At 44.4% G+C, this 27,832-nt stretch overlaps 1 protein-coding gene across 3 annotated transcripts; it reads left to right on the top strand.

Moving 5' to 3' along the window:
- Positions 1-121: 121 nt before the first annotated feature.
- LOC118514537 (serine/threonine-protein kinase GL21140) lies at positions 122-27,349 on the top strand. 3 transcript variants are annotated; one of them, XR_004906662.1, is made up of 11 exons: positions 122-1,051; positions 20,584-21,005; positions 21,099-21,323; positions 21,417-21,543; positions 21,720-22,137; positions 22,219-22,316; positions 22,378-22,644; positions 22,723-22,872; positions 22,955-23,232; positions 23,778-24,126; positions 25,025-27,349. XR_004906662.1 is itself a non-coding variant. In XM_036061521.1 (10 exons), exons 2-10 carry the CDS (start codon positions 20,755-20,757, stop codon positions 25,053-25,055), a joined length of 1,845 nt encoding a protein of 614 aa, XP_035917414.1. In that variant the 5' UTR covers positions 779-1,051; positions 20,584-20,754; the 3' UTR covers positions 25,056-27,349. The 3 variants fall into 3 exon arrangements, 2 of the variants coding, with proteins under 2 accessions (XP_035917414.1, XP_035917413.1); XM_036061521.1 differs by lacking the exon at positions 23,778-24,126 and having other exon boundaries at positions 779-1,051; XM_036061520.1 differs by lacking the exon at positions 25,025-27,349 and having other exon boundaries at positions 779-1,051; positions 23,778-24,899.
- The last annotated feature ends 483 nt before the right edge of the window (positions 27,350-27,832 follow it).

Consider the following 27,832-nt stretch of genomic DNA (forward strand, 5'->3'; position numbering starts at 1 on the left):
TTATTTATTTTACTACCTTTTCAAATTATGTCCGCCCGATCAGCAGTGTGCATCGCTTTGCATCTTATCGTTTTTGCTGCCATTCCCCGCAAGCTGTCAGCCGCCAACTGTCAAAGCAGCACGTACTGTCACAACCTCCCATAATGCACTTTCACGCACCCATCGCCCCAAAAATCCCATTGTTGCTGCAGCTCAAAGTTGGTTGAACAGCGGTATCTATTGCTTCGTGGGAAACCCGTCGCTCCGGAAAGGGTGGAAATAATGCATTTTCTCACAGTGTAGTGTTTGTTGTTTCCGTCTGTCTGCTGTTGCTGCCGTTGCTCGTGTCGCTCGGTGTTCCGCTGAATGCTTCCGCGTACGATGATGCTGCACTAAGCTGCATCCCGATCCCACCACCATCGACGAACGGAAACTCAACCAGCCGCCAACCGACCGACACCAACTCCACACATTCGCGAATCACGCTAGCGGTGACACTATCGTCACAGCCCTCAAACATCATCTCTGCTGCATCCGTTTGTGTGTGTGTGTGGTGTTTACTGCCGTGCTGTCCGGTCCAGTCCGGGAGGCGTTTTTTGTTTCTCCTAGACGGCCTGGGCCGTTTTTTCCCTGTTCATTCGTGTCACAGTGTCGTCAATGTTTGGTGCATGTGCATTGTTGTTCAAAGCTGTGCTCTATAGTGTGCGTGTGTTGCCGGAGAAAAAGAAAGAAAAAATGTTCGCTTGAATCGTGAAAGTGTGTGCCCGTGTTCTGTTTGTCGTGTTGGCCTCCACACCTGTGACGGCAAGAATAAGTGCCCTGAAATTGGTCTGAAATTGGTTGGAGAAAACGGTGTTCGATCAAGTGTTTCGCGTGCTCGTTCCGTTACCGTTTTACACAGTGTCTAGGCGCTTTCCCGGCGCACATAGCAGTTTCCCCAACGTAAGCGCGTTTGTGTGTGTTTGTGTGTGCGCGCTGGGCGTTGGATGTTGACGTCGTCGGTCATTGCATTATTAATTATCCCGAGCACTTGTGCCGCCTGCTTCGTGCTGCTCACCAAGACCTTGTCCAGGTAAGAATTGACCGTTTTTGTTTTTTGGGAAAGGATAGAGAGAATCCTTTCTTTTATAGAGTATGTCTGCCTCGAAACGAGGAGGAAAACGAGAAAACCAAACAGGAAAAGCCCATTCCATGCGTTAGGTATGGCTTTACGGCGCCTAGCTATGTAGTTCACGGCAGCAGCCTGTCTCTGTGTTAGTGCGAAATGTGCGTATGTTTACGATGCTGATTGTGTTGTAAAAAGAAGCGTAAGAAGTTGGTCGCCGCTTCATGGTTGGCAAAAACTTCTTCCTTGCTGCCAGCAGATAAAGAGCCGAGTGGGCGGAACATCGGGAACGAATGGCACCCGTGGGGGTTGTGCATGGAATACAAAAGGGAAAAACCGAGGGTTGGCCGAGCTGTTTTGTTAAAGCTGTTAAAACAAACGCGCTCAGGATGTACCGACGCTCGAATGTCAAGAGCATGTGCGCATAGCAGCGTATATTTTCACGAGAATCATTTTGCGAATGGAATAACAAAATAATGCTTACTAGATGAGCTTTAACATAGTAATCATGAACACCGTTGCGAAACCCTTGAAAAGCTGTAATTTCATCGCCAATATCTCGCTGCATCAAAGATGGCTGTGTCCGGATGTTGTTGTTTTGCTTAAGAATAACACCGTCAGCAAACATTTGGCAAACTTAGGGACTTGCTCTACCTGCTTTCAAGGCAATCCATGGCCATGGCCGGTAAAAAGGTTTCACGTTCGACAACCGACCGGTCAACAGAACGTGAATTAATAGTTGGCGTCAGTAGTCGGTCGGTCGAGTGACATTTAGCTGTGAGATTCGAGCAAATGTTATGTTATGCCGGTGTGGATGGCTTTTTTCGTTGCAATATTTCGAAACTCGTCTGTGTGGCCTATGCTGGCCAAAATTGGCAAAGGTACGGAAATAGAAAGGCTCGCACCAATGAGGGCGGTTTGTCGGATCTTATGAAAGCCTTCTGCTACTTCTACTGCCTTTTTTTGTTACTGTGAGCCGGTTGAATGGAAACGCAGAAAAGAAAGTTGTGGTGGCCATTTGTGCCCAATTTGCAAGCATCCATCGAACTCATCATTGCTTGCACGACACGCATATATACACACACACACAGACAAACGCACTCACGGTTCGGCACTTTCCTCCTGGTACGTCCAACCTGTGTGTGCGCTATGCTTTTCTGCAGCCAGGAGCATCCACTTTTCTGCTTCATTCCACACACCACTACAGTCGACCGGATATCCGCCATATGAATGCGCGAACCTTTGTGTGTGTATGTGAGTTGAATATTTTCATTGAGGAAAATCCACTCCCGACAAAAATCACCCTCACGCGCACCCCCTGTTTCGCACAAGGGAGAAGCGTTGGAATGCGAGGCACTCCGCCGCCGTACGCTAGCTCTGGGACGCATGCACACGGGTGCGACAAAAGGCACGCGCTTTAACTGTAACAAAAAGTCACCCTCCTCACCAATACCACCACGGTGCTACAGGCCGACAGCTTGGGGGGTGGGGAGTTGTATTGTGCCACCCTATTTGGCATTGGAGAAAACGCACCACCACGCTCCCTATGCCGGTCGACGACGTCGTCGAAGTGTCGATGTCAAGGAGATTCTAAAAATGAACCCCAACGGTGTATTGTACCCAGACGGTGCGCCGCGTCCACACCCTAACTCCGTTTTCGGAAGCATTCTTCCTTGGCGGCCAGGGGCGCACTTGCCTTCTGCACATGCTATCTAACATGCCGGCTAGGCACATGGGAAATGTTTGGTTTGGAAGTCATTTCAGCCATCCAGTCCAGCATCCATTTTGACCGTGGTTTCCGCCGTTTTGTTTAACTGATACGGATGGCCTCCTGCTATGCGCCTCCTCTTTCCGGTCGCGATCGCGATGATGAAGATGGTCCGAGTGAGAGATGTTCTACCGCCTGCCGTTGGACGATACAGAGAGAGATTGGTTGGCATACTTTAGCTTTTAAAACGGCTGGTAGACTAATTACTACATTACAAATCCATTCAGCCGTGCTTGGAAGGAAGAATGCGTGTGGGGCTGTGACTGCCTATCGACTTACTCACATCCCCCTCTCTCTCTCTTTCTCGTGCCTATTACCATGAACGTTATGGATAATTTTTAATTGCTAGAGGAATAGCTTGAGATGATATTTGTGGGTCACATTCTAGCGGTAGCTTAGAGATTTATGGGAGGCATTGAGGAACTCTGTAGAATCCGGCATCCGGTATTGCATCTGACATGTGTGTGATGAATGTACTTTACAACTGAAGTACTTGTAGTAAGCATTCCAAATGTTATAATTTTTAAATACTTGTAGTAACACCTTTGGCAAGAAATTGTTTGGAATAAGCTACAGACCAAATTAACTCCAAATATACTGATACCGGGGCGGTCCGGTGGCCGAGGCGACAGCGGCGCCGGTCTTCACACGGCAGGGCCGGGGTTCAAATCCCATCCAAGACCGCTTCCCCGTACCCCCCCGTAAGGCTGCCTACTTTTCTACGGGTAAAATTAAGTCACAGAAAGCCAGAAATGGCAGGCCGATACCTCTCGAGGTTGTTGTAGTGCCAAAGAAAAGAATACTGATCTTAATGATGCGAAAGCTTAAGTAGAAGTTTTGGATGGGTGAAAACAGCTGCACAAAACAGTTCCGATTCTGCTAAGGAGTATTGATTGAAAAAGAGGAGTCAAAACTATGTTTAAATATACTTCAGAAGGATCAGATGGCTGGTGCATGACTTTGAGGAATTTAGATTTGCCTGTCTCAAATTCTAACATCAAGGATTATGCATGGTGATGTTTCCATCATGATTTTGAGCGTTATGAATGTAGGATACGTGAGGAATTTCCGTATTAGAAAAATTATTCATGAAGATATTCATCTCTCAATAAATTCTTCTTGATTACACATTAAGCCTACAACAGGCCTAATCACTACAATTTTATAGTTGAAGGGGCTTGATTTTGAGTAAAATAGAAATCTAGAATCCACACTAATTCTTTTTAAACGCCCTGTGAGAAAGACCTCCAGTGATAAAGTTAGAAATATATTCCTCAAGAGCATGTGAGCTGCTCTGTTTAAGGTGCAGTATATTATCAAAATTCTTTTTTACACTCAAAGTTGCTTTAACCCATATTGTTCATGGTTTTGTGCATATAGCATATAATTGAAACATCCTAAGCAATTGCATTTTCTTAACATACATAGAGAGCGCTCTATGACGCCAGTAAGATCCACAATCTTCCCCAGTTACTGTTCGTTCGCTCTACTGAGTTCGCATTGTATAACCCCGGGCAATTCAATAGCTTCGGTCGCGTACTTCGGACCAGACTACGCGTCTCATCTGTCGCCTGCTCACCGATGTGTGCCTAATGATTGAACTTTATTGTCTTGTCATTGAATATTGCGCCTTCTGAGCGTTGATAGTTTTGTCATTCCATCTCAACACATTAAAGTAGAAGTATGGTTTCTTCTTCCGTGTGTGTGTGTGTTACGTTACGTTGAATACGAAGGAAACAACATTCGCTATTTATAGGTGCACATTTTAAGGTGCAGATATAGAAAATAGAAACATGTGTTCTGCGTTGACCTACAAAACTGTGCTGGAAAAGGGGGAGAGGACCCCTTTTGCCAACTCACGACCCAAAACCCCCCCCACACACACACAGTCATCCAGGGTCCGGGCTTATCTTTGGGCCCGTGTTGCAATCGGATGATCGCGCGGTCCGCCGCAGTATTCCGGAAGGGGCTAGGCCCGATGGCAAGGTTTTCGATTGATTTGTTGTAGAGTAGCCAGTGAAGTACGCTTTACTAGATAGCTACCTTTAGCGAAGTGACCTAATGGGAGTGCCCTAAGGTGGAGTGCCTGCCCGCCCGTCACTTGTGGTAGACGGTTCCAGATTGTATGATCTTTATGATGGTTTTACTTTGTGGCTATAAATTTCCTTTTTCCCTGTTGGCTTAGCTACCTTCCGCTCTTTTGATTGTGAAGTATTTACTTAAAAAAAAGGTGGCCATTCATCAGTAAGAAAAATTGCCTCCGAAGTATTATGGTTCAATTGTCATGCGTTAATATAGCTTTCTTTGGATATATTACGCTAGCATTAAAGGCTCGAGATTTGGAGTAGCTAAGATGCTTTTAAAATTAATGTTTCAATTATTCCTATGCTATAAAATTTACGACAACCGGCTTAAATTAAACAGTGAACCAGTGAACCGAGGCTACGAAACGAAATCGTGTGTACCATGGTGCTGCACCACTCAAAAGTGAAATTTAAAAAGAAAAAGAAAAGATATTGATGATAATTTAAGGTGTCATTAAACGATTCCATTTTGGGAGGGCGGCATCCGTTCCTTTCACCTTCATTGCTGCACTTTCATATCGTTATGATGGCTGGATGCGGACGGAAAACTCCGTTTCCATTAGGAGGCATATTTTCATGCCCCATAAAAAAAAACTCTAATTGATGTTCGTAAAGGAAAATGAGTCTATTAAGCCAGAGTTAGAGTGACTGGAGTGCATTGCATTGATTGCACATGCAGCCAATCGGCCGCAATCGATAAAGCAATCATTAAAAGGGATCCAATGAGTAGTAAAATGTAAAACAATTACTGGCGAGGTTCTGCCCCGCTTTAATGATCATCGTCAGTAACGCAAATTGGTAACGAGGCGTCAACGGCCCGCCGTCATAAGAACCTTGGCCTTAGCAGCAACCTTGCACACCACCCAACGTTTGCGACTCGCAGCGTCTTATCTCTGGCCAACATCGGATGCACTGGGACACAAAATGGGACATCACCGAACGCACGATAAAGCTTGATCGCTATCGCGCAGGGTTGATTGTTTGTTGTACCCGGGTTTTGTCCGCAGTCCGCCGGGTTGGCTTATCTTGGCTGATGATGTGTTGTGAGCAACTGCGGTGTACGCCAATACTTCTAGCTAAATGGCCCAAATCATCCACGCTCTCACCTCGCCTTTTTTGTTTTTGGGTAGAACACATAAAACAGAAAGTTTGGCATGTGTTTGGCTTTGTTTTTCCACCAGCCCGCTGCCACCGATAAATCGCTGATAATTACGCGTTTTAACTACTTGACGTACCTACCTACCTCCGTTCCAGTTCCAGCGAGGGTAAAACGGACGAAAAATGAAGGCAGCAGGCAGCGGCACACTTCTAAATTAATTCACTCGATCATTTGCAATCGTGCAAACCGTCAAAAGGGATGTTTTATGGATGGAAATACTTTCTCCATTCCAGTTTGCCAACCAGCAGCGGTCCGCCAGCGGAGTCGTATTGCGTGATTCTTTTTCCTTGCTGCTTCGGTTTTGTTTCCGTCCCAACAAGCTGAAGCTATTTGTTGTGGCCACACAAACGGACGCACGTTTCCCTATCCGTACCAAAAATAGTGAAAGCCTAGGTCCATCTACCCCACCAGTTGTTTGGTGGTAGTCCGAAGTCCGGAGAAGTTTGTAGCCGGTGTAGTAGCGACGGGGGGCCAAGTTGGAGAGCAGCGCGCCGTGCTGCATGATTGATGAAAGATGTCACCGGTGCTGTCGCAAACCATTCGCAAACTTATGTTTTCCCGAGATTTACGCAAATACCCCGTTACCTGGTGCGCGCGTGTGTGTGTGTCGGTACGGAAAAGGGCAACAACAGGCCGTCAGTCGGACGGTCTATTTTGCCATTTCGTTGTTCTATCGGCTATCGTCAGGAACGATCGGCGATGTCCTAATGACTTTTGAGGCTTCACTTTCTACTCGAATGTTTTGTCGAATTTGTTGTCGCGTTTCTTCAATCAGGGGCCGACCAACCATTTTTTCATTTCATAGTTTTGTTGTTGATTTGCAATTAAAAATCACTGCAGTAAACTGTTCGCCACAATTACTTGGTCGCGTGGACGGTGGCAGCGTACACTGACCGACCAACTGTTTTGCGGCAAAAGGAAGTTTTTAGTTCGTTTTTTGTGTGTGTGTGCTTTCTGCTTGACTTTACCAGTTGATCCCAATTGCTGTCGAGCCCAATTACCTACACGCGGTAGGTTGTCTTTCGCTTCGGCCCTAAGGGGCGCACGGTCTTCGTTCGTGCCTCTAGTCAATATCTTCAGTTGGTTGGATAATATTAGAAGATGGGCACACACTTAGATGCCGGTTTCTATTGTTCCTAGAGGTTGATGGGTGGCACCGTAGCTGTATTGGTGCGACCGGTGTCCAACATTCGTTTTTGGTGTCAATGTTCCTGATGATTTATGCCCTCGTGCTATGAGGCTGACTTTTTGCAGCCAACATTTAATTCTTGTTGAGCGTGTTGCTGTTGATTCCGTTCCATACATTCACACACGAACTTACGATGTTATTAATAGGTGAGTTTCCGTAAAGACTCGTTCAGTTTACTCATAACCAAGAACAGCTGTAAGATGGGCACTTTGAGAAGTATGAAGCAATTCAAATTTATGACGTTAAATCAATGAGTGTATTTAAATATGGAACATTTTCGGTAGGCAAAAACGATTATTGAAGCCGTTGTTTCGATTAAGTTTTGCCTAAGATTTCGAGTAACGTTGAGGGCCATTGGGACAGTTGGTTGGCTTTGGCACAACATTTATCTTCTACTGGTCATTTTTTGTGACCAATAGTCACAATAATCTGGGTGTGCTACTACTTTTGTGCTGAATATGTTCTCGTTTCCCGCATATCTCACAGGTGTTTAAGGCAGGTTTGATGTAGATGAAGTACAATTTTCTTCACCTTTCCAAAACCATATTATAAAGAACCTTTGCTTCGCTTTCGTTACTCCAAGCTTCCGGCTTGTTTCCTATGTTGCATACCTAAATGTCTTGATACCAATGTTCAGGATGGATCGATAGTATCTGGTGGTCACGAAGTACGCGACGATGTACAATGTCTTACCTCGAGAACGGTGTTGATAATACGACATCAGCTTCTTCTTCTGTGGCACTTGTTAGTTGTCCATGAATGGTCTAAGCCAGCACCTCAACATCTTTAAACGAAATTATTTGACTGAGAGACCAATCAAGTCTAATGACTCAAAGTCTCTTTAAGCCAATCAACTAAGCTTAATTATTCGACCGCTTTGTCCATAGCTGTTGGAGCTATATCAATATAACGACGAGAAGTTTTGGAATTGTCTTAGTGCTTGAAAAATAGAGAATCCCTCGGTGAAAATTTCGTCGAATGGTATTTTTTTAGTTAATGCATATTTCGTAGAAAAGTTCAAATCAATCATACATATTGTTAATTTTGATTGGCTGTTGGCTACATTATATTCTCTATTCTTTTGGCACTACAACCATGAAAGGATCCCTTGTGGATTCTTAGCTACCGGTATAGCCAGTTACGTGTAGGGAGGAAAGGCTTGGGTGAAGCTAGTGAAAGGGTGAAATTTACAACGCTGCTGATAACATTTCACCAGAGCCCAAGGCCCAAATGGCTGGACTAGATTGCTCGAAGTTCAAGTGTCAAACAAGGAAAAGAGATTAAATCCAAGGAAACCAAGGCCACAAAAAAAATAGACAACCGCCCTTCATATGGCAGAACCGAGGTTCAAATCCCATCCGGACTATTCCCCCCTTAGTGAGGACTGACTATCCAATTACGCGGTATCATTAAATCTGGTAAGCTAGAAATGGCAGACATGACCAAGAAAAGAGAGTAAGTTAGGCCAAGAAGAGAGAGAGAGAGATACTGAATGCTGTGTTCTGTATAAATACCAGGAAATTTATTTATCACAATTTTTTCTTATTGAGTTTAAAAATACAAGAAATTAAAAAAAATCCTTTTTTTACTCTAACAGAACATTTCTTATGTTCTTTTCGACTTAAAAAATGCGAAGGCAATTTGTGCTACCATTTTCAAACAATTTTTACAATTCAACACTTTTTGCTTTGAATGCTGATAACAAAGAGCATCATCTCCCAAGACGCTTACACCATACTGCTCACAAGGGCGGGTTGCCATGAAAGGCATGCTACTTCCGCACGTCTCCTTAACCTGCTTCGGCTTTGTTTCACTTTTATGAGCCAGCACGATTTGCTTGTTCAGTTGCTCCTTGAAGCACGTTGTTTGCATGATGAGTCTTATCATCCGCGCACCGTGATGTGGCACCAAGGCGAGAGCGGATAAGGGGGGTAGTTATTGGGTTAGCGATATAATCTGTGAAACCCGGTCCAACAAAAACAAAAAAAAAAATGAACGAGGTAACAACAGCAGGGTACGTAATTCGGACTCGTTAAACCATGCTTAAAAAATATGGTAATTGCACCACTCGCACACAGTTTTATCTCTTTTCCTGGACACAGGCCCGTCTTCGTAGTACAAGCCGCAACGTTGTACTACTCCTGCTTTGAATTTGAACTGTCCAGCAATCGCTCGCCTTATTCTTCAGTACTACGCTTCTTTACGTCACCCACCCGTTCGTTCGTTCGGGTGTGGAGTTTATGTTGACGTGAAAATATTTCATTTTTATTACGCACACACCTTTTTCCGCCCGTACCTTTTGCATATTGTGGCGCTTGAAGTTGGCGCTTCTCACTGTTTTCTACATTTTTGTGATTTTGTGTGTTTGATAAAAAAGGCTTCCATTCGCCTCTTGCTTGGATGCTTGACAAATCAAGACCGACTGGGTCCGTCCGCGGTTCGGGTTGGGTCCCTCAGCAGGCAGCTGGCCACCCCAGCACACAATGACTGCAGCGCTTAACGACAAGCAGCTCCATTGGGAGCGGTCGTTCGCTTCCCAGCTGCCCTACTTTATGCAGGTGTAATCATCAAAAATTTCTTAAGCTACTTTTCTAAAGGCTGGCGAAACCTCACCAACCAGCCGAAGAACGGCCACCTGGCCGACCCGAGATTGCTTGCCGTCGCACACCTGATAATGAAGGATGACGAACGGTAGATTGCAATGTGCCGTGTGTGTGAAGCCATAGCCGAGGAGAGGACCACACACGCAAACTAGGCGAAGCTGTTTTTTCAATGTTCCATTCAAAATAGTAAAACTCCAAACATGGCATCAATGAATGCGCGCTCGAGTGGCGAGCACTGGGAGTTGGTGTGGTACGTGATTTGTAATGTAGGTCAATTGTTCTGTTCCTACTTGTACGGGCTGGTAAATCATTTCTTATTCGCTGCTGGCACGTCCGTAGTGTGGAAAGTAATTAAAAAGAATTAATCCTTATGCGTGTGAGTCATTTAAAATAAGTTGACCAGTTTTATAGTAAAAATTAAGCTAAACTTGTCGTTTTTTCTGTTACCATTACTATTATTTTACAGCAATACGGCAAGGCCGTCGTCTCCGTTTCTTCTTGGCCTAATGACTTCTTAGGACATGCCTGCCGTTTCTGGCTTACTGGACTTAACGATACCGCGTAGTTGGATAGTCAATCCTCACTTAGGGGGGAACGGTCCGGCTGGGATTTGAACCCCGATCCTGCTGTATACAGACCTACGCCGTTGTCGCCTCTATCACCGGCCCTACCGTCCAGGCCGTCCTCAATGAATAAAAAAAAATCATATTCCAATCTCTCAACTCAACTAGCTGCGAACGGGGGGGAACGTAACAATGTTGCCACCACTATATGGTGTACGCTTCATGATTTCTAAACGATGGCCTTCTTCCGGTAGGGTGCGGACAAGTGAGATAGCTCGTACCCACACACAGACAGACAAGTGGCCGTTCCGCAAACGATGAGTCAGAGCACCGCGTGGTGCAAAACACCAGCCAGCAGCCAACATATTGCGATGATCGCCGCGGAAAAAAAGAATCTCAAACCACGATCGTTTACGCCGATCATACATGGATCTTTATGCCAGGAAGAAGATGAACAACAACACAAAAAGGCTTTGACTTCCTCGTCGTAAGGGTGATGTGTGCACTTCACTTGACAACGAAGCGTGCGCGCTATTGATTATGCAAAACCGAACCGGTTTGCGTGGCGAGAAATTATTCTTGGTTGGGTTCTGCTGATTGTACCGCCGGTTTTATTGTCTTTATTTGGTGCGAAATCGCTGCTTGCGGCCCGATCTCTCAGAGTGTCAACCTTCACACACCTAATGGAGGTGTGAACGTTGCAAGTGAAAGAGCCAAACGGGTGGTTTTGTTGATGTACGATTACCGCGGTCAGGAAGTGTCTGTCTGCACAACTGGAAAGGCGCCTTGAACTTACAGAGCGAAAGGGAAATTGAATCCTCCCCCTCTTGCGTTACACTAATGGCACACTTGTTAGCGGTACTTGGAGGCTAGAATACCTTCATTCAGCATTGGACAGGAATAATCGATGTTTGAAGAGAGCACGCTAGTACGAGATTCTCTAACTATAATACGATAGCTCACGCCACCAAAAACTCTAGAAATTCTAACGTCACATTTTTTGGGGGCCTCTACTTGCGGCGACCCTTCTGTTGCAAGGGTTCTTTTTTTCCTCACATCAGATGGAGGCGACAGCAGTCGAGACGACATTCCGATGGGGCTGAGTCATGAAATATGAAGTGTGGAAAGAAATGGGAGTTCTAATAATACATATTCATGTCACTCTCTCCCTTTACTCTTCCTGGACGGTGTCAATGTCAGGCGTGGCGTGTACGGAGTTCGATTGTAATGCTATGGCAGTTGGACCTGCTTAACTTTGAAATTTCTGCACCATTGGCATTCTTCTCGGTTGTGTTTATTGTTCTTCAAGAAAGATGAATTTTTTCTTTCACTTCTTAGCATAAAGTTTCAGACTTTTGAGGCCCAAACGATTCGTGTTAGGATCGCCTCAACTTGTTTCTGTGCGTATCGAAAGGTCAGCGAAATAAAAAGAAACTCAATCAAAACCACGTTTCAAAAATTCATAAACGCTTTCGTAAGCTTTTTGGAACTATTTGCTAATTAAATAAATACAGCAACGAAAGATAAATACAGAAACAATTTGTTTTGTATCGTTCTCATCCATTCTCCGCTTCGTTTACGATCAAATTGGCAGAATCATTGGGCCCGTATGATTTGTGCTGGGTTCTGTCTGTCTGTGCAAGCGATTCGAAATCTTTCGACCGTAGTTTGCGTTCTTGCGCCGTGCGGCGTTCTATCTCAGCGTGTGACGTGACGAATGTGGCGTACTACAGGAGGTAAGACGGTGGTTCGGAAAAGCAGTCTGTAGGAGTCAACTTTTCCCCCCGCCCCACGGGTGAACTTTGGCCGAGTTTCAGTCATAAACGGGTCGTCGTTCAATGTTGGTTCTTCCACTAGCTCGGTGGTGCGTGCTTGACTTAGGCGTAGCAGTTTCTGCTCTAAACACCCGCTGTGCTGTCAAATCGCTGTTACGGTCAGTGCAGAACCATATACACCATACAGACGGAGCCTCATTCTAATTCGAATTGATTTTTGCTCGGTCAACTGAGTTGTTGTGGCTGGGCTGGAAGCGAGAAGCGGGGGGCCGTTCGTTAATTTATTATGGCAGACGACGCCTGCAACCAGAATAGCCGTAATGAAATAATGAATTTACGGTTGTTTGATATGAGGCTTTGCTGCTGCGGACGATACCTCAAACCGTAGACCGTACAGAAGGCTCATAAACAAAGTCAGTTTCCAAGAAGCCTGATATGATGTACGCATTTTTATCAGCTCCACCAGCATCGGTCAGAGTGTCAGCAAACCTTTTTGCACATTAGCAAAACATTAATGCTCCAATAACTGAACACTGCCTTGGGCCGTGAAGGAGAAGGTGGAAAAAAAGCATGCAGACAATCCCGTTAAACCGTCAAAAAAGGGGAAGCTCCCCTTTGCTTTGTGGCGTGCGGAAAACTCGTGCCTTGCTAATTACAACAACTGCTGTGGCGGTAAATATTAGCGGAATGTTCGGCGAGCCGGCGTATCGTACATACGTCATAATCAATTAGTGAAGATCACATCCGTCCTATTTCTGCGACGGCATCGTAGCAGCGATCCGCTTGCCATCATCATCTTCATGCGAGATCTTCGTTGTCGTGGGGTTTTTTTTTTTCGCTATTTCTTTATCAGGGTTGTTTAGAAAAGAAAGGGAGCATGTCTCTAAAATTATATTACGTGTAAAATGCCCATTAACCACATCGTTGTGCGTTTGTGTGTGTTGGCTTCAGGTTATTCGTGTTGTAGATGGTATTATGTAAATGGATGACCGTTACAGTGTGATTTAGTAGCGAATGAATAGCAGCGATTTTTGCCAAGAGTTCGTTAAAGCGGAACCAGCCCACCACCAGGCGGCTACATTATTGCCAGATTTAATTAAGATTTTTCGCTTTACAAGCAGCCGGTGAAAACCACCAAGCTTTTTATTTATTTTGAAAAAGCCGTGAAACTGTCCTAAAATTTGCGGTGAGCTAATTTTTTACCCTTTTTAATCTACGAGTTACTAATTATTCCCTTGTCGGTGTTTTTTTTTGTTTGCCCTGGAGTAAACACATCTTTTGCCCGGACGGGTTCCGCAGCAAGCTTCCGGCACGGCAGCGACTTTGCTCTACACCTTCATAATATCTTCATTACTGTGGGATTTAATTTATCTCTCCTTGGACAAACAAATAAACACGGCCATTTAACAGATTGGTTTCTCCCGTTTCCCCCTACCCCAGTGTCTTCTCGGGGCGGCGAATTGCCGGTCCCAAGCACCAGTCAAGCACGAGAAGCATAAACGTAAACGCTCGACTCGAACACACGGTCGCTAAATCGTCTAGAACGAGAAGCTGGCCATTAACCCACCGGCCACCATTGCTCGCAACAACGGTTCAATACCTTCATGCTGTGGCCCCTTTCAGTCTGTAGCTGTATGCGTGAGATTTCGTTGCTTTTCGGCCACTTCCGGTCAGGGTGGCCGCGGAACTAACGAGGATCGAAGAAAAACACTCGGTATGCGTGACAGGACCCGGGCGGTCGACTAAATGGCGAAATTGTCGTTATCGATCCACAGCCCACCCAAACCCGCAATGGATGAAAGCCACGTTTTGGATGGTGCTTAGGAAGATGAAATTGGACCTTTGCCAAAAAATAGCCTTCCACGCTTACCTGTGTGTGTGTGTGAGGGCTGTAGAAATAGAGGATAAAAATCCACGTCCTTTGCCCCCCAGTTACCATCGAGCACCGAAGTACCGGGTCCTCGTGCCGCGAATTTAGTGGAACGATTGAACGGCAAGTACTGCTGCAGGTCATTGACTGGGTAGAGTAAAGTTGGTGGAAGAAAAAGTTACCGGACGCGCGGTACCGCAACCTTCCCCGAGGCAGCGGTAAGGTTGGAAAAGATTTCGTAGAAAAGTAAATAACCGGCAGGCAGAACAGTTAGGACCGGCAAAAGAATATTTACCCCTTGGGGCGCTCGTGTGTAAATCCCTCAGGTGGAACGTTTATTAATATTTTGATATTAAACACGCCGCGGCTACTTGCGAGAAGAGGGAGAAGTTGCACGGGTTCATAAGGGAGGGAGTTCATCTTTTTCGGATTTGTGCTTGTGTAGATCCACACAACCCTGACTAAGTAATGCGGAAAGCACAAAGTCAGGCGAAGAAACAAAACTATTACAACGGTCGGCGCGTATGTTTTGAGCCAGTTTGTTTGCCACTGTTGTCTGGTGTTCTCTTTGGCGAAGATGTCGGCGAAGTCGGCGAGTGACATCTTATCAAAAGACGACCGACTGGCGTCAAGGTTAAGGATAGGCCGGCTCTGGTGGCCTAGGCCGTGTCCAAAGTGTAGCAGCTGCCGTGTAGAGTACCCGGTATCATTTCAAGTGACAGGTCATGAATGAATATTGATCTTTCGATAAGGCGCGGGCTGGAGCGAGCTATTAGCGATAGGGATTGCCAGCCACCCTAATATTTGTATTTATGCGTTTGCTAATTGCTTTTTTCATTATGCTTTGTCTGACAATTTTTTATTGATCCGGCTTTGTTTGTGTGTGTCTCAGGAGAAATAAAATGCAAATCATGAAGTTAAACTGCGTTACATTGACAATATCTCCTCAAACTATTGGGAATGCAGAAAAAAGAACATGACTTGTACTTGGCCAACAAACGAACCCAAGTTTACTTTATTGGTCACGATTCCGAAATGACTTGCAAAGCATTGGACTAATAAATCCTGTATCATGCTTTTTGAATCCGTAACCCATGAGATAACCCAATTCTACGGTTATGAAACCATTTTCGATGATAAGAAATTCATTTTTTATCAACCAAAACGTGGCTCATTCATGGGGCTCGTTATTAAACCGTTGATGGTTGTCTTCATCGCTCCTTCTAATAATGTTGCTAAAATAGCCGCTCCCTCTTTCTACGACGCACACTACTGCTACTGAGTAGATCGAACGTTCCTTTCTAAATATTTCCGGGGAGACATTTTATGATCGACATCGATTTTTTGTGGCTTTTATTTGCTTCTTTCATGGACAGTAATGGATGATGATACCTCCGTTTATGATTAGCTATGCCTCGCATTAGCCACTACCTAATGATGTTTTGTTGGAAAACACAACATGCACTCGGGGAAGGGATCCCACGGGTTGTGCTACCCGCAAGTGGGTCTTCTGCTACCACTTTAGCTTCATATTACACCAAATAAGACTATTTTTTGTGTTTTGGGTTTTTTTTTTGGTCAATAACGCGCCCAACGGTTTATTAGATTGTTAAAGAGCAATAAGTAACAGATTTTATGTTGAAAAATTATTCATTAGCTGCCCGCTGCAACGGTGACGCGTGGACTTCAAACGGTGGCGGCTTCCCCCATAGCATGACGGCGATTTGGGGTCGGGCTTTTGGCGTTACGGGGAGACTGCGCCCGGGCCACACGAAAGTGGTCTAAAACTAATGGTATTAATGATGGTTTTCGGCTACGCTTTCTCCCAAAGCCATCCGAAGCCTCCGAAACGATGATGGTGGTTCACTTTTCACCGGTTGGGTTGCCTGGCGGTGAGTTTTACTTCTCGAAGTTCGGGCGCGCGCGCGACCATGAGCTCTGGCAAAGAGAGGCCCCATTTAATGCGCTTGATTTCGTTTTCGAAAGGGAAAGCCAAGGCCCATGTCTACCCTCCGCGTGGCCGATACACGAGCGATTGTAATTGCTACCGGGTGCCGTGACGCTGGTGTGCTACAATTAATTCTAATCGAAGTGGTTGTAAATCATTGGCGTCGGAAAGGTGGTGTGGTGTGGCGATCGTTTCACTGCCGTGGTTCGATCGAAGCAAAGGAAAGGACCGGTCGCATATGCACATGGGAAGAAGTAGATGTCGTGGGGTCTGTCAGACGCATCGCGGTTATCAGAACGCATGGAGGAAGCAAAATGTTTGCCAGACAAGGGAAAAAAAACATTCAGACACACCGTCATATCGCATTTATCTCCTGATGGCTATTCGCTCGATGTGCACTTGAGCAATAGAATGTGTCTTATTAGCTGTTGATGTTGTTTATATGCTTATTATATTGATTGCTTGTATTGCGCCTGCCACAGGGCTATGTATGAGAATATTATATCAATCTATAGCTTAACAGGTTGCTTGAGAATTGCTTCAAAGTGGTAGTGATAATGTTGATAAAATGCACATAAATATTAGTGGCAGGAATATTCCATTTTTTCTAAACAAAACGAAACTGGAAAGCAACAGAATGAACCTAGTCACTACTTTTAGCGTTGCGATCTATTACTATTTAACTATAAGCGGGGAAAAATAATTGCGAGGCCACGTTTTAACCTACTTAAGGCCAACAAAAGGTGCAGGTGCAAAAAACTAGGGATGGGCAGATCCGATTATTTGCCGGATCGGATCCGGTCGGAGCACTCCACCGCCGGGTCGAATTCGAATCACGATTCCGCACTTCGATTTTTATCCGAGGGGGTATATGCAAAACCATATGATTTTTTTCCATATGAAGACCGGCACCGCACCCGGTGGCAGGAAACATACTGATCGAAGTTATATTACAGCCGTCTGACATGCACCATTACCGCTGTAAAAGGAAATAGAAACACAGTAAGCGAAAGTAAAAAAAGAAGAGGAAACTTCCGTCGTCTCCAAAATTCTACCCGTAAATTATAACACCAAGCAAGCTTCTGGCAAGGACAAAGAAGATAGGAGATAACGCAGAACAATGTGTACGACATACATTTTCAGCAGAACGGGAATCCGGAGCGCGGAATCAAAAACGAGTCCGGGATCAAAAATCTGAATCGAAAACGATTCCCGAACTGGTCGGAATCGTTCTTTCGGATCGGATCGGACTCATTTATATGCTGGATCGGATCGGAATCGTGATTCCGAACCGGAGCGTCCACAAGGAAATAAGATGGCAGACCTAGACTAAGATGTAGTCCGGGATAACGGATTGGCAGCCGAAGGCGCTGGACCGTGAGCGGTTTTAGCGCCGGATAACTAACTGATAACGGAAATAAATTCCGAATTAATATTATGAACACAGATCGCAGGCTTGATCAAGGAGATTTTTTAAAAAGATCTATGTAAAACAACAAGCAAACTGTCAATGAAATCTTATTAAATTAATCTCTGAAATTTTTTAAAAACAGTTTGGTGTTTAAGAACGATTGAAGACAAATGATCTTAGATCCAAGTATAATAACAATACATCCTCCAGAACCTATCCCTCATAAGATGGTTTTATTGGATTCTCGCGAAGCTGTTTAGAACCTATAATAGGTCTTCAGTATGTAAAAGCAAAACCTGCCTAGAAAAAACCATATTACCAGTAAATATTCAATTTCAGTTCCTTGGCCGTGTTGGCCACTAGTGCTCCAAATCAATTGAACAGGCCATAATATTTGGTCTACACATACACATGATGAACAGTTTAGCGGATCGCTAAGACACAAGGTCATCAAATAATCGAAGTTGAGACGCATACATTAATAGAAAACGCTATTCTTACAAATTTATCCATATTGATGGAGTTTATTGTAATCAGTTGCAAGCTAAATTATCTTAACTAGAAACTCAATTAAAATTACCCAAGCTACATTCACCACACATGGGCTGTAAATGAAACATACAGATCTCCCTTCAATTTCCCGCCCGATAAGTAAGAAGTCGAAACAAAACTTCAACTGTGTACATTAAGATAGTTTAGAGGTCAGTCTGCAAAACAGTTTTTATCACAGAAAGTGGATCTACCGCAATGCAATCGTTTCTTAACCGCTGTACTTATAAAGGTCTCTCTTCGAACAAACAAAAAAAGGAAACTCCCCATCGTATGATCTTCGGTTTTTGCTACTTTCGCGGCCACAATTCGCTGCGATGCAGGTGGTCAGGAAATTAGCGTAGCGATACACCACCACTACCTCCACCCAGTAGTAAGGTGTCGATGGTTATGCAGTCCAGTGCGCCGGCAACTGAACGATCGATTCCATTACGCCATCGAGGCGAATCCATCATATAAAAACCTTTCCCAAACCCCTTCTCCGAAGCTCCTGGGTACAGAAAATGCACTGTATATCACGGGGCGTTTTTTTGGTTCTCCGTACGCTCATTTAGTAACGTTATTCCTCTGTGTCAATTGACCGTGGGTGGCAATCCTCCATGTCGTGCACCCTAGGGAGGTGAGTGGTGGTTATGTAAAGCGTGTCGGTAACTAAGCCAGAAATCAATTATGACAGGTGTGTGAGCATCCCAACTGCTGAAATGACGCACAAATTTGATGGAGTTCTAGTGAGATAATCACCAGTAATCTGATTTACGTTCGGTCAGTGCAGCAAACATTGCAACCCACAAGTACACAATTAGTTGCTGTTGATGTTAAAAAAGTGGAGCTAAATTGAAATGATAATGGAAGGAGCAATACATACTGTTTAGCAAATAATACATCATGTTTGCTTAGCAGACTAGCTAAACGAATGTTGGGTCATTATCGGGGAAGGCCCATGTGCAGGGAAAGATTCAGCATTTGTTCCGCTCCGATAAACAATCAGCAGCTCATAATGCACCGACCGACATGAGTCTTACGGGGTGGGGGGTCCACCAATGTCGCCCCCATGCACTGATTGTCCGGTACCGACTTCCAGGCGTCAATAAGGCAATGAAATTTGCAATCGTCGTCGCCGTGCGCCTGTATGTTGGGTCCCGGCAGTGCTCGTGCTGATGAGAGCCCCAGTACATTCCCGTTGTAATAAGTTTTACGGGTATGTTGCCCTGGGCCGAACATGAATGGGTGAATGGCAGAAGCAGAAACCGTTATTGCTGCACTTTCGCATGCTGCTCGATTCGCGCAACGGACAAGGTAAAGCGTTAACTGTAGTTGCTAGACATCTCCAGGCACCTTATGGAATCACAAATATCAGATGAGTCTTGATGTGATACTTAGTTCTGATATTAAAAGGCTGTGCTTCTGATTTCATTTTGCCCTAGGGTTTGGCCTGTTAGCACATGCTTACTAACCATGGTACATCTAGCATCTAAACCCAAGCACAACACAAGCACGACAAAGAAATTTCACGATGCTAGAAGTTTAACCCTCTTTCCGGCATTCACCGACACTCTAATGTCGGATGGGAATTATGCTTTTATTTACATTTGTGCACGCAACGCTCGAGCACCACACAGGTTCAAGGTTGGTGTTTTGTAAACTTTGCAAAGGTTAGAGCATGATTAGTTCATTGCAGCAAGGCAGACCAGTGCTGGCTGCTGATTTGTTTACGTGTATTATGTGTTTGTGTACAACAGAAATGCGAAACGAGTAAATGTGTAGTATAATGTTCCAACTCGGATCAACCATAGTATAAACTATCCTGGACGAGAATTTGTGTTCCAAGCAGTTGGATGTTTCATGATGTATTAAAATAATATTTAAAAGATTTTTTATGCCAATGTTCAATAATACCAACAGCAGAACATATGAGAAATTATCTTAAATACGGCCTGCAGTTGGGCGGCCTGGTCTTCACACGGCAGGACCATGATTCAAATCCCATCTGGACCGTTCCCTCATAGTGTGAGGACTGACTATTCAACTATACGGTATCATTAAGCCGTCTAAAAACGCAGTAATTTTGGCGAATTGTTTGTTCCAAATCTCAACTTGATAGCTGCTTCTAAATATATAGCGAAATTGCAACGACTTCCCTGCGATTGATTAACCTAATTTTGTCTAACGAAAGTAACTTTAACGATGTTCCATTTTTCGGTTCGCAACGGTATTACCCCCGTGCCTTTCCAGCCTATATTTACTGAAGTGGGACGTAGACCTGCACATAGGATTGATTTTCCATTTTGCACTTACATCAACGCATAATCATAATGATTAGTACTGCTGATGGGAAGAGAAGTCTTAAGGCAGGATGATGGTCGATTGGTTATTGCAATGCTGGCATTGAAAATGATAATCATAGTTATGCGGGCGTTGGTGCCTGCCGGGTGAGCGTTCGTTCGAGATTGGGTATGATAATGAGAGAAAATGTTTGTATTGGAAGTTGCAATGCGGGCGCCTTACAAAACTTTGCTAATACTATTTTGCACCTGCGTAATATTTACTGTACATTCTATTTGCTTACTCTCCTATTTGCAGAAGCCCGTTAACAAGGTGAGCAGCGGTCACGAGCGTGTGTGTAGGGTGTGCGCATTGCTTCCTTCCGGAGGTCACACACAAGTGGAAGCATTGCTTGCATAAGACACCGTGCAAAGGATCAACACGGGCCAGGTGAACACGCGGCAGGCAGAAGCAGCAGCGAGCAGGGGCATGGAAGTTAGCACCCATACAACTTCGACACTCAGTCGAAGCAACAGCCGAACCAGCTCCAACTCGGAGCTAGAGAAGGAACTGATCGATCTCGATCTCAGCGGCGGAGTGAACAACAAATCCAACACACTAAAGAAGCGCATCTCTAGCAGTCGGACGCCGGCGAAGAAAGCAAAAAGGATACGATTTTTTCGTAATGGTGACAAATTCTATCCCGGCAGCACGATACCGGTGTCGGTGGAGCGTTATAGGTAATGGCACCGCCGATCAAGTTGCAACACACGTTCGCATTATTAGAATGGTGCTAATTTCCGCGGTGCTTTGTTTGCTTTACCTCGCTCTAGGTCTTTTGATAGTTTAACGGAAGATTTGACGAGACTGCTGGAGGACAGCGTAACACTGACCAGTGCGATACGCGCAATTTACACGCTCGACGGCAAAAAGATCGAAAAGGTGGACGATCTGGAAGATGGCAAATGTTACGTATGTTCCTGCAACAATGAAGGTTTCAAGCGAATAGACTATAACGTATCCAACACAAACACCAAGAATCCCAACAGACTGTCTAGGTATGCGGTAGTGCATAGTGTTATCGGAATGGCGATAGCGTCCCGGAGTGATAAAGTACAAATGTAAATTCTATCGTCGTTTTTTTCTTTCAGAATAATACGCCCACTGTCGCCAGTGAAGAACGGTGGCTCAAATGGTTCGACGCCGCTGAAAGAGATCGATTCCGTGGTGCATCCCAGGATTGTAACACTCATAAGGAATGGTGTGAAACCTCGAAAGGTAAGTAGGGCGCCGTGTCATGATGCTCGACGTCCCGTTGATGGATGTCCGGATACGAGGGCCTGAGGCCTGTAGTAAGCTGATTAGCAACAACATGCTCCTAACCAGCACACCTGTTCTGTTCTGTTCGTTCCGTTCTTCTCCACAAATATCCGCGACCTTGCTTGCTGCTGCAGATCATGCGATTACTGCTAAACAAACGGAACAGCCCTACCTACGAACACGTGCTGACGGCGATCACGCAATGCGTCAAGCTCGATACGGGCTGCGTGCGGAAGGTGTTTACCGTGTCCGGTGTGCCGGTGCAGCGATTAGCACAGTTCTTCGACGAGGATGATGTGTTCTTTGCGTACGGTAACGAGCGGGTCGGGGTGAACGATTTCGAGCTGGAAGCGGAGGAAAGCAAAGCCATCGCCGCGCACCGGAAAACGCTACGCAGCAGTACAACCCGAACGGGACCAAAGCCCAAGATGCCTGTGAAGAGCCACAATGACACGTTCGTCTGTGTGGATGAGTCCGCGCTCAACGGCGGTATCCTGCCGGACTCGTTGCCCCTAGAACTGCAGGCCAAATATACGCTTGGTTCAATCATTGGTGAGTGTTTGGCTGGTGGCATTATAAGCGATGTTTTGGTCATTCATTGACTGAGTTTATATTCGTTCTTCGCAATTTAAGGTGATGGAAACTTCGCCGTAGTACTGAAATTGAAAGATAAGCAAAAAAATACAGAATACGCACTTAAAATTATTGACAAATCAAAATGCTCAGGAAAGGTAAGTGTGCCTAGGGAGATTCTCGTAAGCATGAATCCCACTGATCCGTTCCCTTTTCCAGGATCACTATCTAGCGGCAGAAATTCGTGTCATGAAAAAATTGAATCATCCATATATCATACAGCTAGTGCACGATATCGAGACGATAAAGAATATGTATCTCGTGCTGGAGCTGGTGCGTGGTGGCGATTTGTTCGATGCCATAACGCGTGTGACACGTTTTTCCGAGAATCAGTCCAAGATTATGATGAAACATTTAGCCTCGGCGATGGCGTACATGCATTCCCTTAGCATCGTCCATCGGGACATTAAGCCGGAGAACTTGCTGGTATGTAACGGGAACCGGGTGGATGTTGGTGTGTTTGATCGGAGCTAATGCAACCTGTTTTCTGCACATTTATTTTAGGTGGAATTGGATAGCGATGGTAATGTGGTTCTACTGAAGCTGGGAGACTTTGGGCTCGCCTGTGAGGTTACGGAACCGCTACTCTCGATCTGCGGCACACCGACGTATGTGGCACCAGAAATTCTGATGGAATCCGGTTACGGTGTTAAGGTGATTTTTAAGCGAATCCGGATGCAGTTTGGAAGTTGCGTTATTAAGCCACATTTTTCTTCTAATTATGCTCCACCGACAGATCGATGTTTGGGCCGCCGGCATTATACTGTACATTTTGCTGTGCGGCTTTCCACCATTCGTTTCGCCCGACAATCAGCAGGAGCAACTGTTCGATGCCATCCTGAACGGGTTCTTCGACTTCCCTGCGCCGTACTGGAACAACATTGGCGACAGTGTGCGCGATCTAATCATCAACATGCTGCAATCCGATCCGGAGCTACGATTTTCCAGCGAGGACATTCTCGATCATCCGTGGCTAACGAGCGACATTGTGGATGATACGCGCGATCCTAATGGGTACCGAATTTTCTCCAACCATGCGTATTAGGGGGGGCGGGATATTGGCCTTTTTTTCGGTAGACCAATTGTTTAATAGGAATGTTTCTGTTCTCGAGTCGACTCGGTAGCACCACGCGCGCGCGTCTGTTTGAATATGTTTTTGAAATGTTTTATTCATTTGTAATGTGTACAGAGAAGTGTGGGCTAGTTCAATACACCCGCGCTACCTGAATGGCGGGAAGTATTCTGTGATGAAGTTAACATGCGCTTTTATGTATGTTGGTTAATTTTTGCGTTCGTTTGTTTCTTTCGTTTCCTCGATAAGCTTGATTTCAATTTCAGACTTGTTGTTTTGTAAAGTGTACATTTACCGATTTAGCGTTGTTTTAAAGCGTGGGGGAAAATAGTGTCCTGCTGGTGAATAATTTATTCATGCATTTTCTTTGTCTTTTCTTTCATTCCACAAACGCATCACACCTCTCTCATTGTTGTAATGGCTGAACAAAACAATAATTATAATGGGCAACAACAATTACATGGCGTGGGGACGCTAACTGAACTAGAATCGTTGTTGAAGAAACGTGCGACGGCGCACCGTTAGAGTCTTTGGTGGGAATTCCCATCAGTACCCAGTAGAGGAAGTACCTTTGCCCCGATGCACCACCCATTCCACTTGTGACCCTTTCAGCCACAGGTGTGAGAGAAGCAATTTTTGTTTCACTTTCGCTACAGTGCGAAGACCACATTGACGAGTTTTATCGGCACAGTGGTTAGCATCGTGGCCTAATGGCAAACTTCAATCTCGTTTCGAACGCGGACCTCATGCAAATCTCACCACTCGACACAGATACACACACACACAGCTGGAGGCTAAATTTTAAGTGAAACTGGATGATTGGAAAACGAAACAAGGTTTGTGCTAGAAATTTACGGTAACAATTTATTCGGTTATAGCGTTCCCTTGTGCTTTGACAACACCTGCTTGTGGGGAATACATTTTTCGTTGTAGTTTATTAGTAGTAGACAAATACACGCAAACGTACACGGATATACAGTTCGAACGATACAGCCCGGCGTACTGCACAACTGCATCATCACAGCGAAATTAAAAGCACCGTAGTTTCTCCCGTTTGTGCATCGATTCAATGATATAGCCGATCGTTGTTTGATAAGTTTAGCTAGTATACGAAATAGGACCATATTTTATTACCATCGACTCACAGACGATTTAATATCTATTTATTTACCACTTATATTGTAGATTGAGCAACAACAAAAAAACCGTATGGGAGAACAAAACAGCATGAACAGAATTGCTAAGCAAAAGTGTTACTCGTATTCAGTCATTGCCGAGAAAATTATTAGAACATTATTTTGTTATTAGCTGGATGTTTGATATTTTTAGTTTAGTAGTTGGTAGCGTCTGTATCGTTTATAGTTAAGCACGTTTAGGTTCCCTTTAAGTCGCTAGTACTTGAGCTTCCTCGTGAAAAAAACACACACAAAATTTTCGACACACACCGCCACAAATTCCAAATCGCTCTAGAATTACGTCCGCTTGCGGCGAGATAGGTCGGTTGCACTGTTGCAATCCCATACCCACCTGTTTGTTGGATGGATGGTTTGAGTTTCATTAAAAACATGCAAATACACTCTATGCTAAAGTTATGCGATCTCAAACACTATCTTTTGTTTTACTGTTTTCCTGCTTGGTTTACCACAAACCACCCATCCGTCTGATTTAGTTTAGAACGTAAATGGGTGTCTCCAAATGTTTCACTAATCATTCCACTTTTTTCCACATTTGCAGCGTAACCGCAATGAGAGTTCTAAATCGATAGTCTGTAAACGATAAACCTCACAACCGGTCTACAACTACATACACTTCCTGTAATGTAAGAAATGACTAACCAATCAAGCTAACAGTGAAGCAACCCTAGTAGCGTTAGAGCGGTACAATGCTGAAAACAAAAGCAAAAAAAAAACACAAAAAGTCTATTGTTTGATAATCATATCACCTTCTCATGATACCAAAAGACATCAATCGGGGTTTTCGGACATACTGCAGCAATAATCTGCTACAAAAATACCCTTGCAAAGTGGAGTTTGGTTGCATTGATTTAATTGTAAAACAAAACAAAAATCGATTTGAAATATCGAAGGGCCTAGACACTCATCATCAGGTAGGATATTGACTGGAGAAATGGACAGCAGGATCAGACGCTTTTTGATTTTTTATTTGTTGGGTGTTCTGAGCTGTTTCGTTCGAATGCGGAGGGAACAAATCCGATAACCCGTTTAGATGGAACAGTTTAACGTAACGTGCCTCGAAAAAGATATCATCCATTACAGGCAACCAGACACAAAACAAGCGGAACGATGATGGTCAGATAGATTACGGTTTTATACATATATGAATACGATATACAGTTTATAGACAGCTTATTGGCTTTTTAGATTCGTTTACGAACGAAACAAAAATCAGAACAACATACAAAAATGGTGAGGAGAGACAATAGCGTTAACAGGTTTCTCTCGAAGCTACACAATATTTAGTGAGGGGCATAACCACTCGGTAACGGGAATTAAATCACAGTGAATGAGTTAGAATAGTGAGTTAAATCTTGCACTCACTGTTTAGGAGTTCAATCTCGAGGAGTGATTTAACTCTTCGTACCGATTAATCACTCACTCACTGTGTTTAAACTCACTCACTTCGTTTTAACTCACTCACTATGTTTCAGCCACTCGTGAGTTAAATATCGCTTCAATAATTTAAAACACGTTGGCATGATGATTTCAGTCAATACAATTTGTGTTAAAAATAATGTAATGTGACATTAATCTCACAAGTGAGTTATAACGTATTCAGTGAAGTAAAATATAGTGAGTGAGTTGAAACGTAGTGAGTGAGTGAGTGAGTGAGTAGCCGGCACGGAGAGTTAACTCATAAGTGAGCTGAAATTACTCTTAGTGGTGATCTAATTCATCTCAGTCATAGCTAAGATTTAACTCATTCGCTCATCCTGACTCAGTTTCCACATCACTACACAATATCGACGAATTTCAATCTGTAACTCATGGAACACACACTGTTCACGGTCAGTCTCTCAACTGTAGCTCCAATTCTCTCCAAAACTACTAACTACACACAACGAGGACAACACAGCGGCACACGAGCGGCTACGTCGGTACGTCAATTAGTCTGCAAAAAGTCTAGCATCGGTAGCAAAATAAGAATAACGCATCTAAAAAACGCTTTCAAACACAACACCGTCTTCATCAATCTGTCCAGCGAATGGCTTCTGTTTTGCTTCCCTTTTCGTGAGCCACTCTTTTAGCTTTCTAACTTTCTTTGCGATCGAGGATAGGAAGAAAAACCCCCTCCAAAGCCCAGCCAGAAGGACAATAAGATGTAAATGCTGTGCTTCTTCCAAATCAGCAGAAACACACATATAGTCGCCCACTAGCCTCGCAGAACAACACCAGGTTGCAACCACACAGAACATCCATCCAGTTTATAGGCAGAAGCAGTTACATAGGCAATCGTGGTTACTTACTTACACGGCGGAACAGCGTGTCCAGTCGTATGTTTCGTTAGCGAAAGCGTTGCAGTTATGGAGATATCTTCATTTAGCTACGCTTCCCTATATTCCTTACCCAAGCTGCAGCGACCATAGTGTGGAGAGAGGATTGTACATATAGCCAGCATAACGCTAGAACGACGCCGTCAGAAAGCCCGTTTGCACGATGGTACGGATGCAGTTTACAAGCAAAGTTTTTGCGATAAGTTTTGTACGTGATGTTTGAACAAAAGTGTTTGGTTAGCTTTTTACTGCAAGTGATATACATAACGATAACATTTTCCAACGAAAAATCATTAGCATTAAAGGAAAACGATCCTTCTCACGCGCTCGTTTGGTTACCTCTAACGCTTTTCGCTTGCTAACCAAGGTACCCGTACCAACCAGGCACAATGTAAAGAGTGGATTAATCAAAACAACATAATGCATAATACGGCGTTTACAAATATCGTAAACCTCTATCGCGTCCGTGTAGGACGGAAAGTGAAATCACACATATATATATAATGAATGAATAAATTATTCTATCGTGAGCTATTTGAAACCATGAAGCCAGAGAGCCATTAAGCCAGAGAGATACACAGAGGTTTGATTGGTGATCGTCTCCTCTTGAAAGAACTGTACTAATTTTTTTAAAGATAGCTTTCTATTTAAACATTTAATTTTATCCTCATTTGTACTGCAAGTACTCACCGATTGACTTATATTTTAAGCCGCTTGTAATGATTCATTGATTGTTCTTCTTTTTTGGTCTGCTGCTATGGAGCACGTCTTCAAGTCATGGCCTGGCGTCCAATCCGTTTCCAGGTAACACGGTCCGTGCAGCCTCCACCTTCGGCTGCATCTGATCTCCCTCAGGTCTGACTCCACTTGATCCAGCTAATTAGATCGTTGTGCTCTTCTATGCCTCTTGCCGAACGGGTAGCTGGTAGCGGAGCACCTTATTGGTTCTAAGAGAATGAGTCCGGCATTCTCATCACGTTCCCTTATAACATTAGGCTTTGGCAACCGTCAGGATGTCTGCATCACCAAAC

Source organism: Anopheles stephensi, chromosome 3, assembly GCF_013141755.1.
Source record: "Anopheles stephensi strain Indian chromosome 3, UCI_ANSTEP_V1.0, whole genome shotgun sequence".
NCBI lineage: Eukaryota > Metazoa > Arthropoda > Insecta > Diptera > Culicidae > Anopheles > Anopheles stephensi.